Here is a 25,676-nt window from a genome sequence, read left to right on the forward strand (position 1 = left end):
AGACACACAGCACTCTCCTGTGACAGGTCTTTGGGTGAACGTTCACTCCTTATCACTACTCAAGAACTTTATACGTTTAGTGAACAGTATAGTATGATAATCGAGTGTTTTCAGCTTTTCACTCAGTAATTTTCTTGAGCGAGTCAGCAAATTGAATCAATCTGTTTCCCCAGCGTCAGAGCTAAGGAACTTGGACGTTTGACTCCCACTGAGCTCCTCCAGATGTGGGGAGAGTCTCATCAGGCGCAGTGTTGCTAGGTATCCTGGCGATTCAGTGTCTATGTTGAGAATTCAAACTTGGTTTTCTTCTGTTTCTCGACTCTGCTCCCTCGTCATCTCTGTCCCCATTACTTTCTCCTTGCCTCTCATCCAGCTCAACTTCACTCTCTCTGGGGGGAAGAATAATAAATTAATTAATACATAGGCGATGTAGATGGTGGGAGATTATCTTGGTCTTTTTTTTCTCTCTACACTTATTCTGCTGGAGCAATGGACAGTTACCACGGAAACAGGGAGGCTGGCACCAAAAATATATTCTATACAACATCTTTTTTTTAACCACCCCCTCCATTCAGTTTACTAATTGTTACATGTCCACACGTATACAGGAGGACGGCTGTGAAGTGATGTCCCACAGCAGAACAACACTACAGCTTATTGTGATTTCACAGTCATTTTAAACTTCCGGCTTACACTTCACATATTTACTGTCGTGGAGTATTAGTGTACTGACTCAAACAATGAGCTCTCTTTGTTTTATAAAAGAAAACCCTGTTTATATAAATGCATTTGTGGCCATATTTAAAAGCTCTGAGATCAGACACGTCTGTTTATCCCAATGATGTCATTTAACTTTCTTTTCACTTTGTTTAATGTATGGATTGCAATGTGACAGTATAGTTTAGAGGGAGCAGCTGTTATATTGGAAGGTGAATAGTAGTGAATGGTATACGTTTTATTAGTATGACCAGGTAATAACTACATTGTTCAATCAGATGTGTTAGGCAGGTATGCTAACTGCTAGAGCAGCAGTTAGCATACCTGCCTAACACATCTGCCTTAAATGCAGAGGGTCCTGGGTTTGATGCCCATAAGGACCTCATTTTATTAATGGTGCCTCCTTTCAGTCATTCACTCCGATGAAAACTCCTCTCCAAATGCATTATTATTCTTCCCTAATTTCAGAGTTAAGAACCAAAGTATCAGCCATTACTGACTATATATTTATATTGGGGAAATCAACAAATAAAAAAAAAATATATATAAAATGGCTTCCTTAAACTGAGGTGTTTTTGACACAATTGCTGCCTTTTATTGCACACTTTTAAACAACCGTTAGCTCAGGTTGTGTTTCACTTCTGGCATCAGCATCCCAATCCCAGGTATTTTGTATATGTGCACTGGAAAGGAATAAAACTTTGGCACACACATTCAACAACACTGATCGTTTCATTCAAATCTCTCAGGAACTCATACTGTTCTGTTTTCAGACACCTTCCCAACAAACGCCTCTCAGAGAATTTATAGCAATTTATAGTAACGTCGGTGCTGTCAGTGTGAACCGTTTGCAGGGCAACAACACTTTTTTTTCTTGTATTTTCTTGATCTCAAAATAAGCATTTCCTCTGTGGTGGATGAAATAATGAGCCACAGTTGTAACAGTGTGGTTATGTAATCCTGTTTGTGCCAGTGAGTGAGGAAGCTTACAGTACATTAAGGAGGAAAACATGTTGTGCACTATGCTGGAAACAAACATACATCACAAGTTACTGTCATGTGTGTGAACACACACACACACAAGCACACGCACGTGTGTACTGCTTCATTTTGCAAAGACATTAACGCCTCACTCTTTTTAATCTTCATGCAGGCACATGGTGGTTCTGTTTTCTTTCTCTTCATCTTTACATTTCACCGGATTGACGCTCGTCACATTCAGCCGACACGCGTCCCTCCGTTTCCTCCATCCTTCTTCACGTCAGGTGCACATTTGTACTCCGCCCTCTTGACACTTCAGTCCCACCTTCTTACAAGTGAGAGCTGATGGGGCTTGGCATCATGTGGAGGATCTTATTGGCGTTTAAAAATTCTCCTCACTCAAAAAAAAAAAGTGATCTTGCTGTCGTGTGAACAATGAGAGGAGCTACTGTACTCTCTCACTCTGGGTGCTGTCTTTCATCATAGCTTTACTCCTTGCTGCTAATTTTTGACAACTGATTATCATCTTCGAGTTTCCTTCCTGGTGCTATGCTGCCATGTTTTTTGCATGCTACTTTTCTTTTCGACCAGGCATGCAGGTAAGAGGGTTTTTAGCTGCATGTGTGTGAACGTGGCAGTGTGAAGGGAGAGTCTGTATCGTGTGAGTGGACACTTGTCAGGCTGTGCTATCACTGCACAGCTGGTGTATAAACTCATCTGTGTTTATTCTCTTTCCAATTGTGAGGCTCTGTTAACATCTGCTCCAGTCTTTACCGTTAGAATTTTAAAACTGCTTTGTTCTTTGCCTATACAGTGTTGTATAGCAAACGTTAGCAAAAGTCTATGCCTTACAGATATATTTAACTATTACAGTGGAATTGCTGTAGAAGCTAATGACACTCTCCCCCAGCTCACCTGGTTCTATGTGAGATCTTGCTGTCATATATTGCAGTCAGTCATATTTTCTGAATGCAATCCACAGTTATTAGGCAAATAAACATTTTTTCTGTCAAACACATCATGACATTAAATACAAGCTATTAAACATTTTTGTTTAATTTTAACAGGAGATAATAGAAACCAAATATGTTGTATCTTATCTTATCTCTCCACAAATACTGCGGTATTAAAATTAAAAATAAAATGCAGACTTTTCCCTGTGTTGTGTCCCTTGTGGACCTTGTTTCAGTTGCGAACCCACTGTTTGGACTCCTGCTGTAAGATCCACAACTGTTTTCCATGCGACAGTGGGGAACAATAAAGATGACTCCTTATGGAGGTGCTGTGGGATTTGTACATACCACTGGTATCAGACGAATGGGGCCTGAGTGGCTGTTTGTTTGTGGTGTGCAGACTCACAGTCACTACACTCCTGGCAGCGCAGCAGCACCTGACACATACAGGTACCAGGCCTTGAAGCTAATTTGGTTTAATGCTGCAATGGAAAGTGATGAATCATCACATTTAACAAGTTCTCCCTCCTCTATCCATATTCTCACTGCCTTCCTTCTCACAGCAGACACTTTACTGGGCATGCTCCACTTCTATTCCCTCTGTGTAGCACAGTACTTTAAACTGTCACCATACTGTATGTAGTATTGACTTAAATCCACTGGCACCATTTGCTTTAATTCCAGTGAGTTTGCTGTGAAGAATTCATGTTAATTCATTCTTCTTTCCATACATAAATTAATCACTGCTTTTGGTTTTGTCCTGAAAGTAAAAATCTCTGTTTAAATGAATAATAAAACGAATAATAATACATGGACAGAAATAACTTCTAAAACCACCGGACATATTCTATACATATATTCAAAATGTTTGTTTGTTTTTACTATTATTGCCTTGCTTTTTGTGATTGTTTGGTGTCGAAAATGAAATCAAAATGTGATTATGCTAATGTTGGTATATTAGCATTGGTATAGTTTTACTCTATGGCATCAATTGAGTCTTGAAAATGTGCTCATAGATTGAACTCATACCTACTGAAAGTATTGGCAAATAAAAGTAAAAATCTGGTTCAGTAGTTGAAGGACGTGGTGTCCTGCTCCTTCCTTCACCTCCTCTGCTTTTAAATGATGCTTTTTTTTAGTCAAGATTTTTCTTGACCTTAAGTAAAATTGTGCTTGACAACAGTTCATGGTTTCTGAGTGGGGCTGATGAAGGAGATGATGATGATGATGGCTCCTCCATCCTGTCAAATCCATTCAGTCTCATATTCTTATTCTGCCAGCCCAACATTCTTTTTCTTACTCTTTCAGTTTGATGGTGGTTTTTCTTAATGTGTTTTGTGTGTTTTCCAAGTCTATTTTATTAAAAGATATTTAAAATGTAAAGGCTTATCGTTTAAAAAAAAGAAAAAGAGTAAAAAAAAGGAGTGCTACATCTGGGGAACACTGGATCATTTCACACATTTCAAATGACAAATTGAATGCACCAACGCTCAGGGGACAGGTGTAACTTCACCTCTGGATTTTGCACTACTCTTTAATAATGTCATTGTTGAGAGGATTTCTCTGCATCGGCAGCAGGTGTAGGGACAAATTGCAGTTGGCAGGTTTCACGTTGAAGTACGTACAGCAGATGGGAAATATGAGTGCTGGCACATTTTGCATTCTCCTGAAAACGTTGAACTTCCAGTTTCCTGACGTCCTCCTGTTCTGACTGTAAATGCAGCACAGAGCTGCTGCTCTTGGCCACAGCTCTGTCAATCAGCAGATAATCCAGCAGCTCACAGGACACTACTGCACTGACAGGATACTGTACAGAAGCTCGTGCTCAGATGTTTTTATCTATCTGGTATCATATGTATGCAGTGCAACTTCTAATTTTACAGTAAACCTTCTTTTTCCTTTTATGTGTGTGTGTCTGTGCCACAGCTCCTGCATGACTGTGTGTGTGTGTGTATCCTCAAGAAGCATCCGTGCTTCAGCACAGTCTGTGGAGCCCATGGTTCCCTCCTGGCTGATCTCCCGACAGCGGGGTGGGGTGAGGGAGGGAACGTGTTTGCCGCAGTTGCCGGTGCAGAGATGGGGAAGCAATTCATTGCTGCCCCACAACATTGACAGTGCTTGCCAACACACACACACACACACACACAGACACACATATGCAGACACAATGAGCAGTGGGTCTGAGCGCTGCCCAGAGAGTAGGGTGTAGTTTAAGAGAGAGCAGCGCTTCCCAGCTGTAGAGAGCTAGCAGGTTGAATGTCCACACACACACACACACACAGAGAGAGAGAGAGAGAGAGAGAGAGAGACACTCACAATACTAATAATATACTGTATAGTAACAGAGTCATGCAAGAGGAGAAGGAAAAGAGTGTGGAGGTAAGACAAGACTTTAAGGCTGCTCCTAGTCTAGTATAACAAGTGTTTTGTGAGTGAAAGGAGAAACCTTAGTTATGTCTGTGTGTATATATTTGTGTGTGTGTGTACGTACACTGCAGTCTGGGTGGTAAAGAGGCTGAACTAGCAGAAAACTGCAGCAACTGATTTTTCATCGGCCACTGAAGAATCTGTTCTCGTAGACATCTCAGCCCAGGATACTTAATGATAAGACCAGGTCCTTGTGTTTAATGTAAGTGTTTAAAAATGCAGCAGAAGAATGTGATGAGATGGTTAACTGCTGAGACTTAACAGGCAGGTTTGTGTCACTTACCACTGAGCTTGTGTAAAATTAGTATGAATGAAGCATTATATGATTCATAGTTATATTATGAAGCATTGTAACAGTGACCATACAGGTAAACAAGGTAAACAAAGTCTCGATGTGAACATTTCTAATTTTATTTTGTCTCAGAAAGTAGATGGTACTGTTTATTAACAGGAACACTACCGTCCAGCTGTACTTTGTTTGAGAGTAAATATTTACCAATGGACAGAAGAGCAGTAGGTGGCAACCAAGTGAGCCAAAGAAGTTAAGGGATAATAAAGAAAACATTTATCGGATAAAGAAAACAAACTGAACAGAATTAGAAACGTCGATGTTGCTGCTAAGTTTCCTTTGTATGTAATATATGTTACATATATGTATCACTAGTTTTACTAAACAGTTACTTTTAACTCAGACAGACAATTCAATTTGTGTGAATCAATGTTGAGGATCACCAGTTAAAGATTTAGTTTATAGCAGCCCCTGCAGGAAAGGTGGAAGCACTGTATTAAATAATTATTACAGGTATTTTTAAACCTTTTACAATTTTTTTTACATACTACAAGAGAAACTGGAACTATAAATACCTTCGAGTACTTAGTTTTTCATTTGTGATTTTGTGTTTTACCCTTTTTTGCTCTCAATCTAGTTTTTCTAACTATTTTACATATTGTTTTTATAAATTTGCATCTCTACACACTGATTCTATGCTATGCCTACTGTAGTGCTTTGTGACACTGTATTCCCACCTTTGTGCCATGGATGGAGTCACATGAACAGAACCTTAGATTAGAAAATCAAGACATAAAGATGGCCGCCTATTACAGTACTTTAAATGATAATAATCAGATAATAAGAGAAAGGTTGCTTGGAAGTAGGATCCCAGAGTCCTCGGCTTTATCTTCTACCAGTTATCCTTTGTTTTGATGTCTGTTACCCTCATGTCCTTCATGCTTTCCTGGCTTTTTCTTTTGCACAGACTTCTTGTGTTCTGATGTTTTGTTCTCCATCTGGAGGGTTCAACAGTTTGGAACAGTCTGCTTGATTTTGTGTCAGCACACTCCACAATTCCTGCAACTAAAATCTGCGGCTCTGCTGAGTAATTAAATCCTAAAAAGCTTAAATAATGCTAAGAAAAATCGTGTCTAATTTGAAAATTCTTATTTTTGATTGGATTAATTTAGATGAAAAGACGTTTTGCTAAGGGCATGTACAACTACAGTGAGATATTTACAACTTCAGTGATTAATCCTTAAATACTCAGTGCCTACCACCAACCAGACGGTACTGTAATATCAAAATATCACTATACATGTGTACAGTATATACTGTATATGAGACACTACATAGCTCAATTAAAAGTGGATCACAAAACGTATTTTGCATACGATGTGGTTGTGTTCAACAATTAATAGCAAGTATTGGTGTTCTGCTATGTTGCCTCCCTTGTAAAAGCTACTCTCTCTCCCTCCCTGCCTCTCTCCCTCTCTCTCTCCCTCTCCTTAGTGCTCTTACTTGTCACGCTCCCTGTGTCTCCTCCTCTTTGTCTCCCTGCTCTCCAGCTTCTCCTTTCTCCCATCAGAATGATAGTATTGTTTGCAGGGGAAAGCCCCTTTTGGTTTGTTCTGTACTTGATGCCAGGTCTTTTTAAAAGGTAGAAAAAGGAGGGGGAGAGACAGGACTTCTCCCATTGATTTGAAAACCACTGCCCCTGCAGTTTGGCCTCCTTTGTATTTCACGGTGAAGCAGGAGACATTGATATTCAAGAGAATTAAAGCATACATTCACACTTAGATATACACTTACGCTATATACATATTTGTCAATTTGAATATGTGTTTTTTTTGTTCACATCAGACACATACATGGAGAAGTGTGACACCAGGGTCTTAGTCCCATGACTTTGACAGTTTTTAATCAACCAGACATGGAATAACAGGTGATGTGAACGTCACCTGTTATTAGGACAATTACACAGTAACTGCCTCTGATGATGAATAGATAGCAAACGATGCGACTTGTGAAAGTGTTTTACAGTCTTGACAAAATATGCATACAGTACTTCCAGTTGGTGTTTAAACAGGCTTCTCTTCATCAGAGAGTGTGAGTTAATACACATCAGTCACCCAGGGCTGAGGAAATGTCTGTCACACCTAACATAAGCCACAAAGTCGAAAAGTTAGAGTGAGTTATGCTATGTTATGGTATCTTATGGTATAATATAGTATTTATTTTATTCTTTGATATTTGGATGTCAGTTTTTAAAAGCATTCGGAGTATATCTATCCAGTGTGGACTCTGCAGTTGTGTACTTGCAGTTCTATGCACAATAGTGAGTTTAGTCCCAAGTACTTTTGCTGCATCTGTGTTTAATATGCACTGTAATGTATTTTCCCCACTGGCTCTGATTAAATAATTCTTATTGACCTAAGCCACTGTTCATTAAACTCTGCTGTAATTGAGTTTCCTCGAGCTTTCCCTCTGAGTTTTCTCTGTCATACGTCTCCATCTAGTGGACGACGTTACACAACACAATACTGCGCTGTATTTTACAAATTACAAATTTATCTATCTATCTATCTATCTATCTATCTATCTATCTATCTATCTATCTATCTATCTATCTATCTATCTATCTATCTATCTATCTATCTCAAGTGCATGATTTTTGAAGATATTGCAAATGGTTTGGCTTACAAAAAGAAAAATACTGTGTATATTAGTATATGAGTTAACAAAGGAAAAAAAGAAATTAATTAAAATGTCAGTTATTGGTGTTTTACTTTTGACAAATATTTTAGTGCAACTGCAAAACACATACTTTAAGGAATACTTGTAGCCCGTGCTCTCTCAGTAAGTACTAAGAAGCAGATGTTATCATTATGGTTCCAGTATGAAACATGAAATCTAAAAGGGTCAGGATGAATGACCTGCTTTAATACCTGCTAAATATATCTTTGTACATACATAAAGGTACAGTGTGTGTACAACAAAGATAGTAATACTGCCTACCTCTTTGTGTGCTAATATGCACCAATGGAGGGCAAATAATGTGGCCAATTACTGTGGTTTAACGTGAAGGGAGGATGGTCAGAGTGACAGTGCTAAGGAAGAGAGGACATACAGTATGAATGAGTGTAGTATAGTGGTGTTGCTGTATATCTGTGTCTCCTTCTCATGAAGCCTCCCCAGCTTCGTCTTCTACAGACCAGTTTTGGGTGAAGCTCGCTGCTCCAGCAGTTTCTGGAAGTCGGTCTATTTTTTCTTTTTTTTTTCCTTTTTGCCTAAGCATGTCTCCTATAGTGAAAAGCCCCGAGTGCACCCCAGTGTCGTGCCACTGCAAAGTTGCCTGCAGTAACAGCACTTTGTCGTTAATGTGTGGATGCAAGGTAGGTCTCAGACCGGTGTCTTTGCCTCAGATGTTGTGGAGAAGAATTACTGTGACAAATGCTGGTATTTCATGCGGGCGTAGAGATGAGTATTTGTGTTGCTCTTTGTGTTGTAAAACAAATGGTATGCTCGGCTGGTTTGAAGAAATAAAAGCTTTAGGATCAAGTGAGAAATATGTATCTAAAGCAGTGTTAGTGTGTTATTTCTTTATTTTTTTTTACATGTATTTTTAAGCGTACAGTCCTCGGAGATCTGTTAATGCTTACTGGGGCTTAATGAGGGCATACTGTATTTACTACAGCTGTGATGTTTGTGCTTCTCTGGACTGTCATGCTTTATTTATCAACGACTCAAAGTCTCAATGTGCAAGGACCTCATTGAAACACTTTTTTTTGGATTAGAACCAGCACGATATAAAGAAGTCTTTCTTTTAAATCCATTTATATATAGTGCTGCTGATGAAAATACTTCTAAGTATACAATAGATGAACCACACCTCCACTCAGTTAGGTCAGTGAACCAAACTACTTTATGCTCATTATGGATTTATAATTCTAAAAGTAACATCTGTTTCAAAACGAATTCAAAATATAAAACAATTTCTTAACATTAAATGGTTCTTTTGTGTTTCAGTCATGTATTGTAGATTTATTGTATATGGAATTGTCATCTATTAAGGCTGTGTGACTTAGTGTTGGGCAATACCAGAATTTTTTATTCAATTTGATATTGATTACTTCTTTTGGTCTTTTTTTGATACCAATACTGTGTGTGTGTTTTTTATTTATTTTTTTAAAGAAATAAACCACATGACTAATACTGTCCATTAATACTTTAATATCCATTTTTTGTAACATTAGTCCAGACAAATTAATTTGCTTCTCAAAAGCCTATGTGCACTTTTTCATTTATTAGTTAGTACAGATACTTTGAGAGTAATTGATACTCAATCAATACTCATGAGAGTATCGTTATATAGATACCATGGGATTAATTGCTAGTATCGCTCCGATATCTCTAAGAATGACACTGAGATACTTGGCTAACTGTGCAACCATATTTTTTTACCATGTATTACACTCAGCTTTGTTTAGGAAGTAACCCACTCAGGTTGCATAGTATTTGTAATGATATTTTCAGCATGCTACAATGGAGAAACCACACTCCAATTATCTATTGCTGTTGTTTTACTTTGCAGCAGCATGTCCCATTAGGAAATATCTAGGACGAGTAAGAACCACTGACGTAGCTGTGGGATGGCGTTATTTACTCACGTGTGGCGACCCTTCCTCTCTGATGTTATCTACAGCTCTAACCACCATGATTATGATTAGACGGAGATTTGCGCTGACATGGCTGAAGGCAGATTCGGAGCATTTGTGCAGAAATACTGAGGAATCTCCTGCACGTTCAGTTCACTGACCTCTTTCTGTAGCTGTACAGTAACTCACTGTGGCCCCAGAGAAACTCTCTACTGTACACGGTAGAGGCCAACTATAGCAAAGAGCAGCGCCTGTGTCTTCCGCTGGCATATTATCATTAAAACCCTCCAGTTATTATGAAACAAAGTATACATTACATACCTTGACTTTTTATTTTATTTATTAATTTTTGGCTGATTATATTGGGTGACATTTACAAGACCAAAGTCATTTCTGTGATAAACTGGGATTATGATGTGGAAAAAAAAACACTCCTCGAGCAGCTGACTATTCAAAAAGAAAAGAATGCTGTAAAGCCAGACACTGTGTTCTTGTTTCTATCTTTGGTACTCCTCACCCCTCCCATTAAAGATGCTGTGGTAAGCTCTAGAGCAGCAGAAGCAGCAGGCACCTGCTTCCTCCTGCCTCCTCCTGCCTTTTTTCTGCCTTTTCCTGCCTCCTCCTTCCTCTTCCTACCTCCTTCTGCCCCCTCCTACCTCCTCCTGCCTCCTTCTGCCTGTAGCAACACCCAGTGGAAATAACATCTGTGTTCAGGAGCTGCCGCTGAAAGCAGACGCTCATGGCTGCATGCCTTATCATGTCCTCTCTAGAGAGAACAGCTGAGAACAAGAGTGTACACGGTTTCTGTGCCTCTTTGTGCACATGACAGAAACAAGTATTTAACTTGGTTTAATAAGATTTTCTCACAAGCTCATGTTGGGATTCTGTTCACCTGACGAAAAAGAAATAGCATGTGAACACGATAATTTCTTATGTAGGGGGAGAATGTGTGAAACTATCTGTGTGTCAATGCTCTTTTTTAGCATCTTTAAGATTGTAAGGCAACCTATATTTATGCTAGAAATAAATAAAAAAGGCAGTTTTTTTAATCAGGGACATTCCATTTTTATGACATTATTACAATTTGTTTCATTTTTCCCTCCGGCCTTTTATTACAGATGTTAGGCTTGAATTTCCTGGCATTTTCTCCTGCTCTACTTTTCCACCCCCTTGCCCTCATCTCTCAAACCCAAGCAAAGAAAGGAAAGGCAACCTGACGTCCAGCTGTCTATCAGTTTCAGAGACATTAAACTTCTATTTATCAGCAGCACCCACAATGAAACACACCCCTGCTGTCCATAAAAGAGAATTACAACAATGGAACCTGACTAGTCAAGATTTCCAGTGTCAGAGTTTAATGTCTGTCTTGTTTTTCTTCCTTTACTAAATGAGGAGAGAGGCTACAGGGTCATTTTGGATTGAATGCAAAATTCAAATATTTTTCTTTATAATGTAAAATGTTCAAAAATTAATTTCATTTGCATCTTCCACAATTACACAGAGGATAACTGGTGCAGAAGAGCCCAGCCCCGGGTGTGTCTTTATTTATAGTGGCCATGTTTGCTGTTGTGCCACTGGCTACGAGCGGATGCAGCTAACATTAGAATTCATCTCTAACATCAGTGCCCCCTGGGCGTCATCAGAAATAACTGTTATCACCGAGGCGTGACGATTGCGCCGTGTCTCAGAGATGCAGATAGCTGCACTTGATGCTGTAGGATCGCTTGAGTTTGAGAAGCCGCCTCTCTGTGTTCACTAATTGAACTGATCCTTTGCACTTCAAGATGTTTTACAAAAGAAAGATTCACCCAGAGATTTGGTCACATCAGCCCATATGAGTTTAACCAATAGCAAATCATTTGCTACTGTAAGCTGTATCTACATCTTCATTCATCTTTGTCAATGACCTAATGAAGTAGTTGCTGCTATGACACCAGACTCAGTAAATACTACTTGAGTATTTGGGACTTTGTTAAGTGTGTAAAGTAGTTAGTGAGGGCTGATTTTGAAAGTATTCCTGTCGTAACAAATGAAAGGACTCCCATGGTATTGACACTGAACCTGTACTGCATAAATGTGTTTTACTGGGCTTCGATGCACGGACACTTTAGCCACTGTAAAGACAACGGTGTCCTTGCAGGTGTAAACTGTCAGCAGTTTAATTCTGCTCCAGTGAGTGGTCCTGTCATTATCCGATAACAATATTACAGTTTCTCTGCTTTTATAATATTGGCTTTTATCACATTGAATTAGAAAGAAACCCCACATCATTGTTAAAATGATTTGTGTGAAAACACACTATGGTGACAACACTCTTGTCTGAAAAGACCTATTCAAATTCACATGAATAGATTTTACTCAGTTTCTATTGTTATGATTATGAGTTTCTGGTTGGTGTTATGACCAGATGACAAAACAGACTCAGTGAGTTCAGATGAGGTTCTATGTAGAATAACACCCTGATGCTCAAATCAGAGTTTCAGAGAGTATGACATTAGTATTTTATTTTTTTTATCAAAAGTTAATATGCTATATATGTACTATATATATAGTATGTTTAATATAGTATAAATATACTATATTTTTTGTATTGATATACCTATGTGTGTATCTGTATATGTATATATGTGTATATGTGTATATATATATGTACGTGCCTATATGACAATTGCATATATAATGTTTATAGAATTTAAATTTAAAGATTTCTTTCTACGTGACATGATGTTACTGACACATTATCTGACGTTTGACATTAACTTTCTGCTACCAATTAAAATGCACCAGCACAATTTATAAAAAATAAAAATTAAAACTTGTAATTTGGTTTAATAGTGAGGCTGTAATTTCTAATCAACTTTTAATGACACTGATAAATGTTGCTCATTTCAATGATTACCTCTGTACGTGCTGTAATCAACCAGAAACCGAATGTTCTGTAGAACATCACAGAACCCAACAGTCGTGTCAAGTGTCCTCCTACTGCATGTGTTCTTGTCTCAGTGTGAATGTTTACCTGGTTCGGAGATGCTAAATGACATATAGTGCATTCAGTGAATTCTGTTTTGGCGCTTGTTCCTGATGGTGACATCTGATCATGTTCGTTTCTGCAGAACAGGCCACCAGCAGTGCAGGGGTCACCCCACAACGGCCAGTCCCCACCCTGCATGAACCCTGCCTTGATGAACGCTCCCTGGGTGAGAAGGGGACAGTTGTTTTTTGTGCTCTTTTCAACGTATATTCAGTTACAAACCACTGCATACTAACATTTGTAACAGCATGACCTGTCCTTACGTGTCACACCTCACTATGGCCACCCTGACCATCTCCTGACCACATACTGAACCTACTGTGCATTTTAATGCCAACACTAAAATGACATCTTAACTAAGGAGGATCAATGTTTGTTGATGATACAGGAAAAAATGATATTTGAATCAGGCAAATTGTATCTTTTGTGGCTAATTGTTGCTAATCAATACACTGGTAAAAGGTAAGGAAAAACCATGGCAGTCAGAGACAAAAAAATTATCTTCACTTATTTGGGTGCAAATCAAGATGAAAAATACTCAAGAGTATTTATAGAACTTATTTCTGATATGAAATAGATGTTTTTTCATTTCATTTGCTCCATTGTAAGATGATTCACTCATCAATATAACAATTTCCCCAGTTTGGGGTCAATAAAGTTTTATCTAATCCAATAAATTCTAACTTTTTTACATGATGTATCTGAAGTAAAACAGTCTGTATTTGAGACAGTAACTAAACATTTCTTTAGGAGTAGTGTTGCCACTGTGTCTAACCAAGCTAATACTAAGGTAATATTATGTTAAAATATTAACTTCACCTGTGGACTGTAGTTAGTTGTGTTGATGTAGTAAATAATACTTTCTATACTTTTGGATTTATTTGTCCGTTGCATAATTGATGTTGTATGCAACTTTAAGAATAAAAACAATAAAAAAAACAGGTTGAGTAGTAGAGTAAACAGTAGTGCATTAAAACACACTAAAAATATTATTTCCATTGAAGAATATTTCATTGTTGCATATGAGAAAATTATTATTTATGCTGTACTTTATATTTTATACTTTATATTTTCAAAATAAAAGCCATTTGGTCACTTAAAACAATCAGCCAGCAACACTTCTTTGTCCTTGTCCTCGTTTGTCCTCACCTCTCATGTCTCTCTCCCTGTCCTCTCCCCATTTTCAGCAGTACCACTACCACGAAGACGACTCGCCACTAGAACAGGGATTCCCGAGGCTTACCAATGAGGTGCGCTCCCCCGAGCTGGTGCACGTGTCTGAGAAGAACCTGTCTGAGATCGAAAATGTGCACGGCTACGTGTCCCACTCCCACATCTCCCCACTCAAGGTCAGCATCAACTCTACGTTCTCTCTCACACCTGAGGGACCACCACCCTCTAATCCACATCCACATTCTGAACCACAGTCGTCTGACAGCGTGGCTTCTGCCTCCATCATGTGTCCTTTCAGCTCAACTGACCAGACTGCTAAGGACATTTGTAGTGAAAGTTTATATTACCGTGATTGATTAGTGGGTAACAACAAATCAGAAATGAGAGCAACACTAACTTTTACAGCACACATTAAAGTTGACTTTGGCTGATTAACGTGCAATTCATTTGTTTAGTGATGATTCATCTTTTCTGCCTTTGTTTTTTAAGCAGATGCACTCTTTTATTTTTATATGACCAAGGGAAAAAACACAACAACAAAACACCTTTAAAATGATGCCCTCGCTTCCTTTCTTGTCTGTGTGCCTTTGTCACGGCCATTCGTCTTTGGTGTTGTCTAAAGTGATGAAGTGACCCGGCTCTCACCTGAAGGCTCACAAAGTTCTGAATAAAGGAGGTCAATACGACAGTTGTGTTTAAGATCAGTCTATTCCACTGCCAGGTGCTGTGTGTTGTACGTGTGGGTAGTAGTTGAGCCAGCAGAGGGCGATGTTGGATGTAAAAGGTCTGCGGTGCATATTAAGCTTATGATGTTGGAAGGTCTGCGGTGCATATTAAGCTTATGACCCAGAATGGGTTCCAAACCTTTCTAAGATACAAAACAGAACATGAGGCAGAACTTTGGGTCAGAGGATAATCTATAATGACAAAGTACATGTCAGTAGGCCACGTAACTAGTATTTAACCAAACAGGAAACCTTAAATGAATTGAAATCTCATGTCTATTTACTATAAACCTATTGTTGTCTGTGTAATATCCATACTTATTTTATAGAAATGTTTGCAGTTCCACATAAAATCTATAAAAACACTCTAGTAAATAAACCTATTTTGAACTGATTTAACTATATTTGACTAAAATATAGACTAAACAAATAGATTTTTTCAAATAAAAGACCTGATCTGCTCAAAAGACTGTGGTTTTATACATTAGGAAATATCAGATCTGGACTGCAGGAAGGCCAGTCAACCACCGAGAGGCATATGCTACACTTTAGCAATCGATCGTCTGACCATAGAGCTAAAAGTGTTCTTATACTATATTTAGCTTTCCTTTTAATACATGCTCAACACACAGATAACTGTGTCAAGCAACAAAAAGCTAAAACAGTGATTCCAAACCACTGGGCTGTGGGCCACTAATGACACTAGAGATCACCAGGTGTAAAACCAGGTGAAAATTATTCAAATTCATCTAGATGTTCTGGAAAGCATTATTTATTTACTGCAAATAACTTGTGTTCGTTTGTCTCAGCACACTGAAGAATTAAATACTCTTCCACTAGGTGGCAGCAGATGGCTATGGAAACTTAAAAGAGACTAAGCTGTTAAAGTCTTTCCTCACTTCCTGCAAATGTATCAGAATAGTGTTCAACTAAACAGGCTCACAGTAAATTGTGAGTGAGTTGAAACTAGATTTGTATTTCATTATACATTACTTTTGGGACATTTTGTGGGATTTTTCTCACGTCAGACATGCAGCACTGCTCAAAAAAGGTAAGAAAATACAGGTGCAGAGAACATGAGGTTTTGTCTATCCCTGCGGCATTGCTGTTTCTGATGCAGTACCATCGAAGAACCTCAGGATGTCTTACATTCAGTCGTTTTTTCTCACAGGTGAAATAACACATTTCTTATATTAGGATTCATTTCATTGTTAGGAAGTAACAATACTTATTAGCCATGATCCTTGATGAAAACAGCTATTGTTTAGGAAACTATTAGTGTATGAAATCATGAGCTCAGCCTCAAAACCTCTGTTTTCCTAATGAGCTGGCAGTTGATATTGTAAAATTTTGCTCGTCATAGAAACTTTGATTAGACAAATTGGAACCACTGCAGTCTGGCCTGATGTTTGTGCAGCCATTGTGGCTGTAACTACATGTGACTCACCTCTGTGCTTATGCTGTGGGCTGATGACGACAGTGATGATGGTGGTGATACGCTGCCATCTACTGCTGAGAGGCCTGAGTGCTTTGCTCTCTTTGTTGAGCCATTATTGGGATCAGCTGCTGTTATGTAATCCCTTGTCTGTCGCAAGTTAACTGTTGTCACACACTGTCAAAGGTAGAATCTTTGAGGTGGTGTGTATGTGGATGTAAATGTAGCCTCACTGCAGCGGTGAACAGCTTTGTTGAACTGAAGCAGCAAATGTGCTGTTGACCACCACGGCTCTCGTCATTTTCTGGCCGACACTCAGCTCCTCTGCAGCTCGTGTCCATGCCAGGACTGAGTTGTTATATGAACTCTCCTTTTGTTTGAATTAAATTATCCCGGAGTCCCATTAAAGTGTATGAGTTCTGCTCTTGTGCAGTGAGTTTCCTGGGGAATTTGAATCCACTGCTGAAGGGGCTCCCACTCATTAACAGGATTTATGCAGGAGGCTGAAGCGTGCTGGCTCTCTGTCATCCTCATCATGTCTTAAGCCATTTGAACATTTCCTCCTACATGATGGTAACAATACTAATCCTTTTTATCCTAATGTATTAGGGCTCTTTTGTGTCTGCACCTGCGTATACTGGCTGTTGATTTTGTCTTTCATTTCTTACCTGCAGCCTGAAGTGGTTACCTGTTTTGATCTTGCATACCCGAGTGTGGCCACAACAAACTACATGGCAAGTTTTATTTTATGCTCTATTTTTTATTTTGAACCCAAGAGACCTCACTAATGGATATTTCAAAGATATGTCTATATATATATATTTTTTTTATTATTTATTATTTTTTTGTTCTGGGGTCCAAAAGAATGATGCAACATTGCATGGACATCGTGTTGGTATCGTCTTGGGTCCATTTTCTGATAAAGCAGGGTTTTTTTTCTTCTTCTTTTTTTCAGCAGACATTCATACACTATAATTCACACAACTTCATGTGTGTTTGTGAACCTTTGCTTGCCATCAATCCCATCTGCTTGCTGTGGTGTTTATGTCTCTTCAAATATATATATATATATATATATTATGATTTGTCATCTACCAATAATTGTTGTCTGCAGTATTATCAGGGACACATGTCTGACTTTTTTTTTCTGCTGTGATATAGTGAAGTATTGTATGAAGTATGTATAGAATTCATGTCATTAAATTAAATACATAATTTTGACAATTAAGGGAAAAAATAAATAAATAAAATTTCTTTTTTATGTAGCTGGCATCATACACACGTCATTTTTTTATTACTGCATAGTGACACTTCTGTGTAATGTCATGGTGCACTGGGTTGTCTTACCAAAGCCTGACTATGACTGTGTTTAATGGGTACAAAGGCAGATGGCAGAACGCGTAAAATAAGTGTGTCAGGACCGGGAGTCGTGGTCAGAAACAGGATTGTGGATTCCGTGCACAGACTTTTTTTTGTTCCCTCTCAGCCTTGGGACTTTTGAATGAAAAATCACTTTAATACAGCCGGTGTAATTGTGAAGGCAGCAGGGAGGCAAGAATTATAGTTTGTCTTTGACCTAAGGAAGTGTAACTAAGCGCAGCAGATTGGAGAGTGTGACTCAGCGTTGACATTATTGATTCCAAGTGCCGCATAGTTAATCGATGGCCGACCTCCTTTCATGGTAATACCAGCTTGTAAAACCACATGCATTTCTCTGACAGCAATTACTTCTGCGTCAATCAGATGAAGTGGAGTTTGAGAACAATAAACCGCAGTTTAATGAGCGCTGCAGCAGTTGCTGCTCAATGGGCAGCAAAGGGTCACAGAGGTCAGATTGCCAGTTTATTCACAGTCACCCCACTGCGAATATATGGTGTTTTTCTAATGCACTCACAGTAGTTTATTCTCCTTCTTCCAATCAAAACGATTGGATGCACTGATTGCCTCATGAAAATGCACAGCTTTGCTTTTCGGAATGCTCTGTGTAAATGGTGTTATGGATGACAGTGATGTCACTAATGGGGCAAAAGTGCAGCAGTGAAAATCAGGCCAACTTGGTACAAACTCACTTGCTGATGACATTTGGGTTTTAATCAGTAAATAGCTGAAGGCTTTCATTTGAGGACAACATGGGTGTTTTTTGGGTGATTGCTCTGCCCTTTGTACTGAGAGATTTGTGTTTTTGTGTTTAATACAACATGATACCACAGTGGTGGTAAAAGTTCATAATGTTTGATAAGATGTCGACCCTGGCTGCACAAAAGAACATGAAATTACATTTTATGGGTTGAACATGGGTTACTGTGGCTACGACATCACTACAGTAACGATCAGAGATGAGGCTTTTAAACACATCTTTTTACCACCTTAAAATAAAATCCAGCAATGCGTTTTTACAATATATACAATATTTCATGCCTTGCATCTGTTTACTTATATCGACGCAAACACTGTGTGTTATGAAACTGACTGCTCATAATTTACTCATAACATTTTGCTTTGTATCAAAACACATCTGTCACATCTTTTTAGCGAAGTATACATCAGGTTAAGCTTGATTTTTTTTTTTTTTTTTCAGCCTCTGGGCATTGGCTTATTAGACTGGCTGGCTGCCTCAGAAATAATAGAAGGCATTTTTGAAGGAAAAAATATAGTTGTGAAATCCTCACAAATCATTTGCTGACAAGAAAAATAATTTGGTTCAAAGACCTCTAGGGCCTTCAGTCCATCCAGTTTAAAATTTGCTATTAGCAGAGCCATGTATAATTTGTTTTTGTTTGGTTTTTATTCCAAAAAGCTGCAAACTTGCAGATATTCTCCATAGTACCTTTGTTGTGCTGTTCATATTTTGTTACATCAGGTTCACCTAACACAACAAAAAAGGAAAATTTCTAATAATTTTTATACAATTCATCATTCCTTGACCCTCTGCTGTCTCCTAAAACAATGCATCAACCTAATCCATACTTCGTATTTATGAATTCCACACAGATTCATCTGTTGCCTGCATGCATTAACCAATGAGTGAGTCACAGAACAGAACTGCAGATGGTGGTCATGCAGCAGGGGAGGCTGTTATTCAAATATCTGGGAACACCAAACCTGTGCAGTCTGTCCATGTCTTCTGTTGTAGCATGGATACTATAGAGTACAGGAGCTTTATAGAGCTTTTATCACTCACTTTTATTTACATTTATCTTTTTTATTTTTCCTTGCACCTCAGCCACTGGAAACATTTTTTCTACAGGGATCAATAAAGTACCTATCCTTCTATCACTCTCTTTCAAGTACATATTTTTCAGCAATAATAAGATATAAAATATTTAAAGAATTGATTCACCATCAGCATAGTAATTAAAACTAAATTTGGCTAATGACGCTCCAGAGATTTGTGTGGCGAAATATTGATTGAATGTATCAGCGGGGAGAATTTTTCATCTAAGCTTTTACGTAATTTGTGGTAAATGTTGACATTTTAATTCATAGTAAATGCATCTGCATGTTTCTGATGCTGTTTGAGTTTGAAACCCCTTCCTTTTTTAATAGATGTTTTTACCTGAAAGGACACAGAACACAGAAATTCTATAAATGTGTGTTCAAAAGTTTGAGATTTTTACAGATCTCTTTTTAAGTTTTGTTTAATAATTTCGAGATTTTTCTTTGAGATTCAAATATGCCTTAAAAAATAGTAATCATTGGGTACATCTGAGCACAGTGTTATGTTGTAAGACCAGGGATTCACAAAGTGTGTTGCATGTATAGCATAATTTCAGGAAGCAATTTTATTTTCACATTTTTATCCTGTGCACCCCCAAGAGGCAGCTGCTGAAATAAAAAAACGTGATGGTGGTTTAGAGTATTTTAAGGATAATTTAACATACTGCCTTTATAAGAAAGCTTATTGAATTGTGTTTTGTGGGGAATTGGGGTGTGTCAACCTAGTTGGGATATATACTGTAGAAGGGGGAGCTGCTGCATTAGACCATTAGTGACTGAAGAGTATTACTTTGTGTGGTGCTTTAGATTACTTTCAAACAATAAAACGTGTTCAAACATTAGCAGACTTCTATTGAGATAATCATATTTACACATAATGGATATTTACTAGTCACCTTACTGGGAGGATGTGAGACTACAGTGAATCATCAGCTACTACACAGTTGTGTGTATACGTTGTCTGTTTTACTGAAGCCATGTTGACATCACGTCTGCCTTTGTCCGTTCACATAAATGAGTTTAACATAGAAGTTCAAAAATAAAGCATGTGTGTAAATACAGCACCTTCACCATGGACAGTCTTATGGACTGGAGTGGACAGATTGATAAGTCCGTCAAACAGTTAGTGTTTATGGTGTTGGTTTTACACCTTGAACCGTTGTTACGATGGAAATACTGTTGTGAAGGTTGAGTGCAGCATCATTGGTGGGACACTGATGTCAGTAGCTCTGCCTGCTGATGTGAAACATGTTTCTTCTTTGCTGCACATCCCCAGACAGCGTGTACAAATCCATCAGTTTGTGATGGTACAGTGTGAACATCCTCCTCATTTGTCAGACAGAAGATCATTTGAAATCAGCAAATGAGCGTGAAAGAGAAGGTAAACCAGGGAGGAAAGGAGTTGCGTCAAAATGTCAAAATGCACAGTGCGAGTGACCTTTTCCTGCTAATGTTGTTCGCAGGTTCCTTTCAAACCTATATATCGAACATAATGATGCCTCTCAGAACCATCTTTCCATCTGTGTGAAAGATACAGCGCTGGTCGTCGTGTGCACTCAGACTCACTCAGATATCCCCAAACTGATTTTCTTTTAGTGGTTTCTACAAGGTCAATTTGTGCATTTATCCATTTCCTTAAAAAACTGTTCTTCCTCGCTGATGGAAGAGCAATCTGTGAATAAAAATCATTTATGTGTGGTGACAGCACTTAGAATAATAATAATAAAAAAAACAGCATGGTTAAATAGGTTTGGTGTGTGTGTAGAGAGGCTTTAAGAGGTCAGTGCTGAAAGAAGTGAAATAAAATTGTAAAGCCATTAAACAAAAGGCAGCCATTAGTACTGGGTCTTGTTGTTTCTTCTTAGATCAGAAGAATTTTGTTGTTAGATTGTTGGGGTCATGATAGTTTTTTTTATTGTTTTTTTTTTTTGTTTGTTTGTTTGTTTTTGCATGACTGCTTCTAATTTCTAAATTCAGACTCTACCTCATATTAGAAATGGCAAAAACACCAGATATTCAGATGTCAAAAACTATATTCTTTTTACTAAAGATTGTTTTATTATTCATATAAGTAAATCAGCTGCCATGTTGTAAAAAGAACAATACACGTTCACAACAATGTTAAGTATTTTCATAGCATTCTTAGGTATACAGTAGTAGGATGTAGATAGGGATGTCATATTTAGTCCTATTTTATAACATCCAGTCAGCTTTTCGCTGTTAGCCTTTATTTTTCTCCCTTCCCACTCAATAAGTTGATAAAAGTTTTTTACTTGTAATTCAAAGCTTCCAAATTTAATTTTTCTATCAAGATGGAAAACAGAATCAAGTTCACTGTCACAGCCCTCTGGTTAAATGTTTAATATAATTTTACACAAAAAAAAAGACAAAAATGAAGACACCAAAGAAGACCACTGGGTTTTGACTTTGACTTTGTTCCAGACAACTAAAAGTATTCCCTCCAGTGACATTATTTCAACATTACCAACAACAGATTTCCAACAACACTTCTCAAAGTACCAGGTCAGGATTTTGGACTTTAACCCATATTTAATTTTTCAATTAAACTTAAGTGCTTTTGGACCAGGTTACAGCACCTTTATCTGCCGGTCACCTAAGTCATTTCTATGATTAATTGTCCAGTATATGTGACACAGGCTTTTTTTTTTACCCCCCTAGCTGCTGAAGTTATGTTGCGTGAATTATAGAGGTAGACCAGTAAATGAACTCCCCCTGACTTTATACACTCTCCACTGCCATCCAGTCCCTGAGCAATCACAGTAACTTGGCTTACACTGTGATGTGTGTTAAATGAATGCTACCTAGCAGTTATGACATGTGGCTCCGAGCCATGTCAGTTTAATTGACCTGGTTTGGAATTGCTGATTGATTTGTGTGGGATATCTATAGGTTATGATTCTTTATGGTTTTCTCTACTGTGTGACCTCACAATTGTTGTAATGTTAATAAAACTATTGTACAGTTTCTAATTATAAGGATATCCAGACCACATAACATTTACCTGCAAAAACTCCAACTAATATATATGCAAATGAAAAAAAAGTTTCATATTTGCAGTCTTCTGTAGACAGTATATTTAAGTTCATACACTCATTCATCTTCTAACACCTCATTTTTGTTGTGGAGGGAGCTGGAGCCGCTCCAGAAGTCATCAAGTGAGGGTGGGTAGACTCTGGACAGTTCGCCTGTCCATCACAGCGACACATAAAAAAGAAACAACTAACTTTTCAAACTGTCTTTGGAAACTGGACACACAAGTCCATTAATCACCACCAGGGTTCAAGTTAGCGATATTCCTACTGTGGAATGCATACGTTTGAAAAAGTGTAATAACATTATGACACATATTGTAGCATTGCTAGTAACTTTTCAAACAATAACAAATGCAAAAAGAAAGAAACGAATACGAAAAGGGAAGTCACACTACCTCCTTGAAGTAATGTTCTGTACAACAAACAAATCCTACACATTTTTGTGGCTTTTAAAATCAACAACTGGTTGAGAATATTCTTTGTGTGGTTTTGTCTGCGTGGTTTAATCGGTGCAGGACTTTTTGACAAACCGAGGTCTGGTCAATATGTCATTCTGGGTCAGTTGGTTCAGCACTCTGTCTGTGCATTTGGTCAGAGCCTCACTGTTGCTCATATGGGTTCATTTACTCATTTGGTCGAGTGCAGCGTGTTTTCCAGTTTGCGCATCAGTGTTTTAATTAAGGATACTGTGTAAATGTTGGGAAGTCATATAATGTCTCTGCTTTCTTTAATCCAGTGACCATCGTAAAAGAATATATATGTAGCGATATATACTTTTACTGTATATTGTATACTGTTTAGTTAGTGAAGACTGTGTATTTGTGGTTTAGTGAAGTATTTGACGTGGAGAGGATGTTGACTTACGAACTGCAGCAGAAAAGATTCGCTCACCTTCACCCGTTCTTAGAGAGTTTATTAACACTGTCTGAGCAGCTTGTTTGGGCAGCCTTCAAAACCTGTGAAACGCGTGTGTGTGTGTGTGTGTATTGTTCTGCCATTCTGACATAAATTGTAAATTGTCTTGTTCCTCTGCAATGAGGTGACCATGACAAAAAAAATACTTTCAGAATATCAAATCAAAATTAAATCAGTTTTATGCCACTATTACAGTTACCAACATAAAGTACTTCAAGGTACTTCGAGGGCAAAATGATTTATAAGTTTTAGAAGCAGGAGCAGTGCACAGAGTCAGTGCTTCAGTCTAAACTAAAATGGTACAGTTACCAAATATTTTTGATGCACAATCGACCCAATGATGCCTTCACTGTTATAGGAAAAATGTCAAGTCTTTCTTGCTGCATATAAACGACTTTAGTCCTTGAGATGACAAAAATACATTGGAATAGTGAGATAAATGGCTAATTTTCATTCATTGATTTTTTGTTTTGTTTTTGTTTTTGATAATTTGGAATTATCGATAAATGGAATGGAAAAAATTGTCAGGAATTAAGAATCAGGATAACTCACTTTTGCAAAAAAAAAGAAAAACTACATAATGTAATTATTACCATATTCAAGCATTGAGTACAGGATATTTGCTGAAAATATACACATGAACTACATTTTTTGTAAATGTGTGACCTTTATATTTTCTATATGTTTGGAGTGTAACCATGGTAATGCAAAGCTAAACAAACATCCTTCAAAACACAACTGTGACAGGACCCAGTTGCTTCTTGTGCTGTTCATTACATTGTCACCAGCAGATTTATATTAGTTGGTTAGCAGTTAGCACGGATGAGCGCTGCATGGTGAACAGAACAACATTAACCGCCACACTATGGATCTACTTAATGCTTAGTGCTGTGTGGACAAAAATAAGGCTGCCATAGGGGTATGTTTCATGTTGTGTCCATGTCATGGGCATGGACAGTTTGCAATTTAAGAAAATGCTAATGGAAGCGTCTGACCTTTTGCACAAGGCCAAGGTTGGTGTGACGAGATGGCCTCACCTCCCCACCGTGTTTACCTCCCCGGGATACATTCCTTTTGCTTATTCACACCGACTCATTTGCACACACTGAACATAACTTGAGTGAGACCCTGGGGACACCAGGACCCTGCACTCCAGATGGCTCTGTTGACAGCCTATCACAACTCTCACCACTAAATGAGGATCCTGCCACCCTGGACTATTCAACCTTGACACCCCAAGCTTTCAGCAGCAGTCACAAAAATGACACTTTACAACATGGGGGAAAACATCATGTATTACTCTTTATAGCTCGGCAGACTAATTTCACATTTCCATAGGAAAGGCATTTATCTGTTGTGAATACTGCCATATAAAGTAAATATATGGAGTCACGCCATTTAAGGTCAGTGGTTAGTGCAGTAGGCCGTCTATGCAGGTTACTACCTGGAGGCAAGTGACCAGCAGATGACAGGACGGGCATACAAAAACAGACAGAACCTTGCCTTTGGCACATACAGTAGTTTCTCTCATGGACAACTTGGGCTCGTCGACATTACACCTACCAGACTCCTTGACAAACACATCATGTAAATAATTGTATATTAAATATTTTACAGTAGAACAACAGTTTGTTTTCTCTAAAACTGGGTCCTAAAACAGAGGCTGTGGCCTTCGGAGGTGACCGAAACAAATCAAACCGCAGAAGTTTAGAATCCGACCCAAAACTAAGCAGTGACACAGATCATTAAGAATCAGCGAGGCAGCGGAAATGTAATCATTCACGATGCCTGAAAGGTTTGCCTTTGTCAGGTAAATGTCAAATATAACAATCTTTCCGCAGCGTGTTCTAAAGTTAACACCATCCTTTTACCTTTTGATAATTAGCCCTGATTGAAAAGCCACCGATATATCAACCAACGCATTCACTCAAGTCTAAAATTAGCATTTTTCAAAAGGTGCTTTGAAACGGCAAAGTGTTGACTTAATGGGATTCAGATAAAAAGCTGGGGAGTTTCTTAATATTCAGGAAGAAGATGGTGAGATGCCAAAAGCAACTGTTTTGTCTTTAATGTGTGATTGAGCACAGTCTTTTCATATTGGGGAATACTGTTCATATGCGA

At 38.2% G+C, this 25,676-nt stretch overlaps 1 protein-coding gene across 4 annotated transcripts in view; it reads left to right on the forward strand.

Annotated features, from left to right (window-relative positions):
- dlg2 (discs, large homolog 2 (Drosophila)) overlaps positions 1-25,676 on the forward strand; it is a 106,907-nt gene that overhangs the window by 24,330 nt on the left and 56,901 nt on the right. For all 4 annotated transcript variants that reach the window (XM_025065564.1, XM_025065565.1, XM_017041901.2 and 1 more), the window contains 2 exons: positions 13,121-13,204; positions 14,226-14,387. In XM_025065564.1, the coding sequence (XP_024921332.1) occupies positions 13,121-13,204; positions 14,226-14,387 (246 nt within the window). The remainder of the gene's footprint in view (positions 1-13,120; positions 13,205-14,225; positions 14,388-25,676) is intronic.

This window comes from Cynoglossus semilaevis, chromosome 19, assembly GCF_000523025.1.
Source record: "Cynoglossus semilaevis isolate Cse_v1.0 chromosome 19, Cse_v1.0, whole genome shotgun sequence".
Taxonomy (NCBI): Eukaryota; Metazoa; Chordata; class Actinopteri; order Pleuronectiformes; family Cynoglossidae; genus Cynoglossus; species Cynoglossus semilaevis.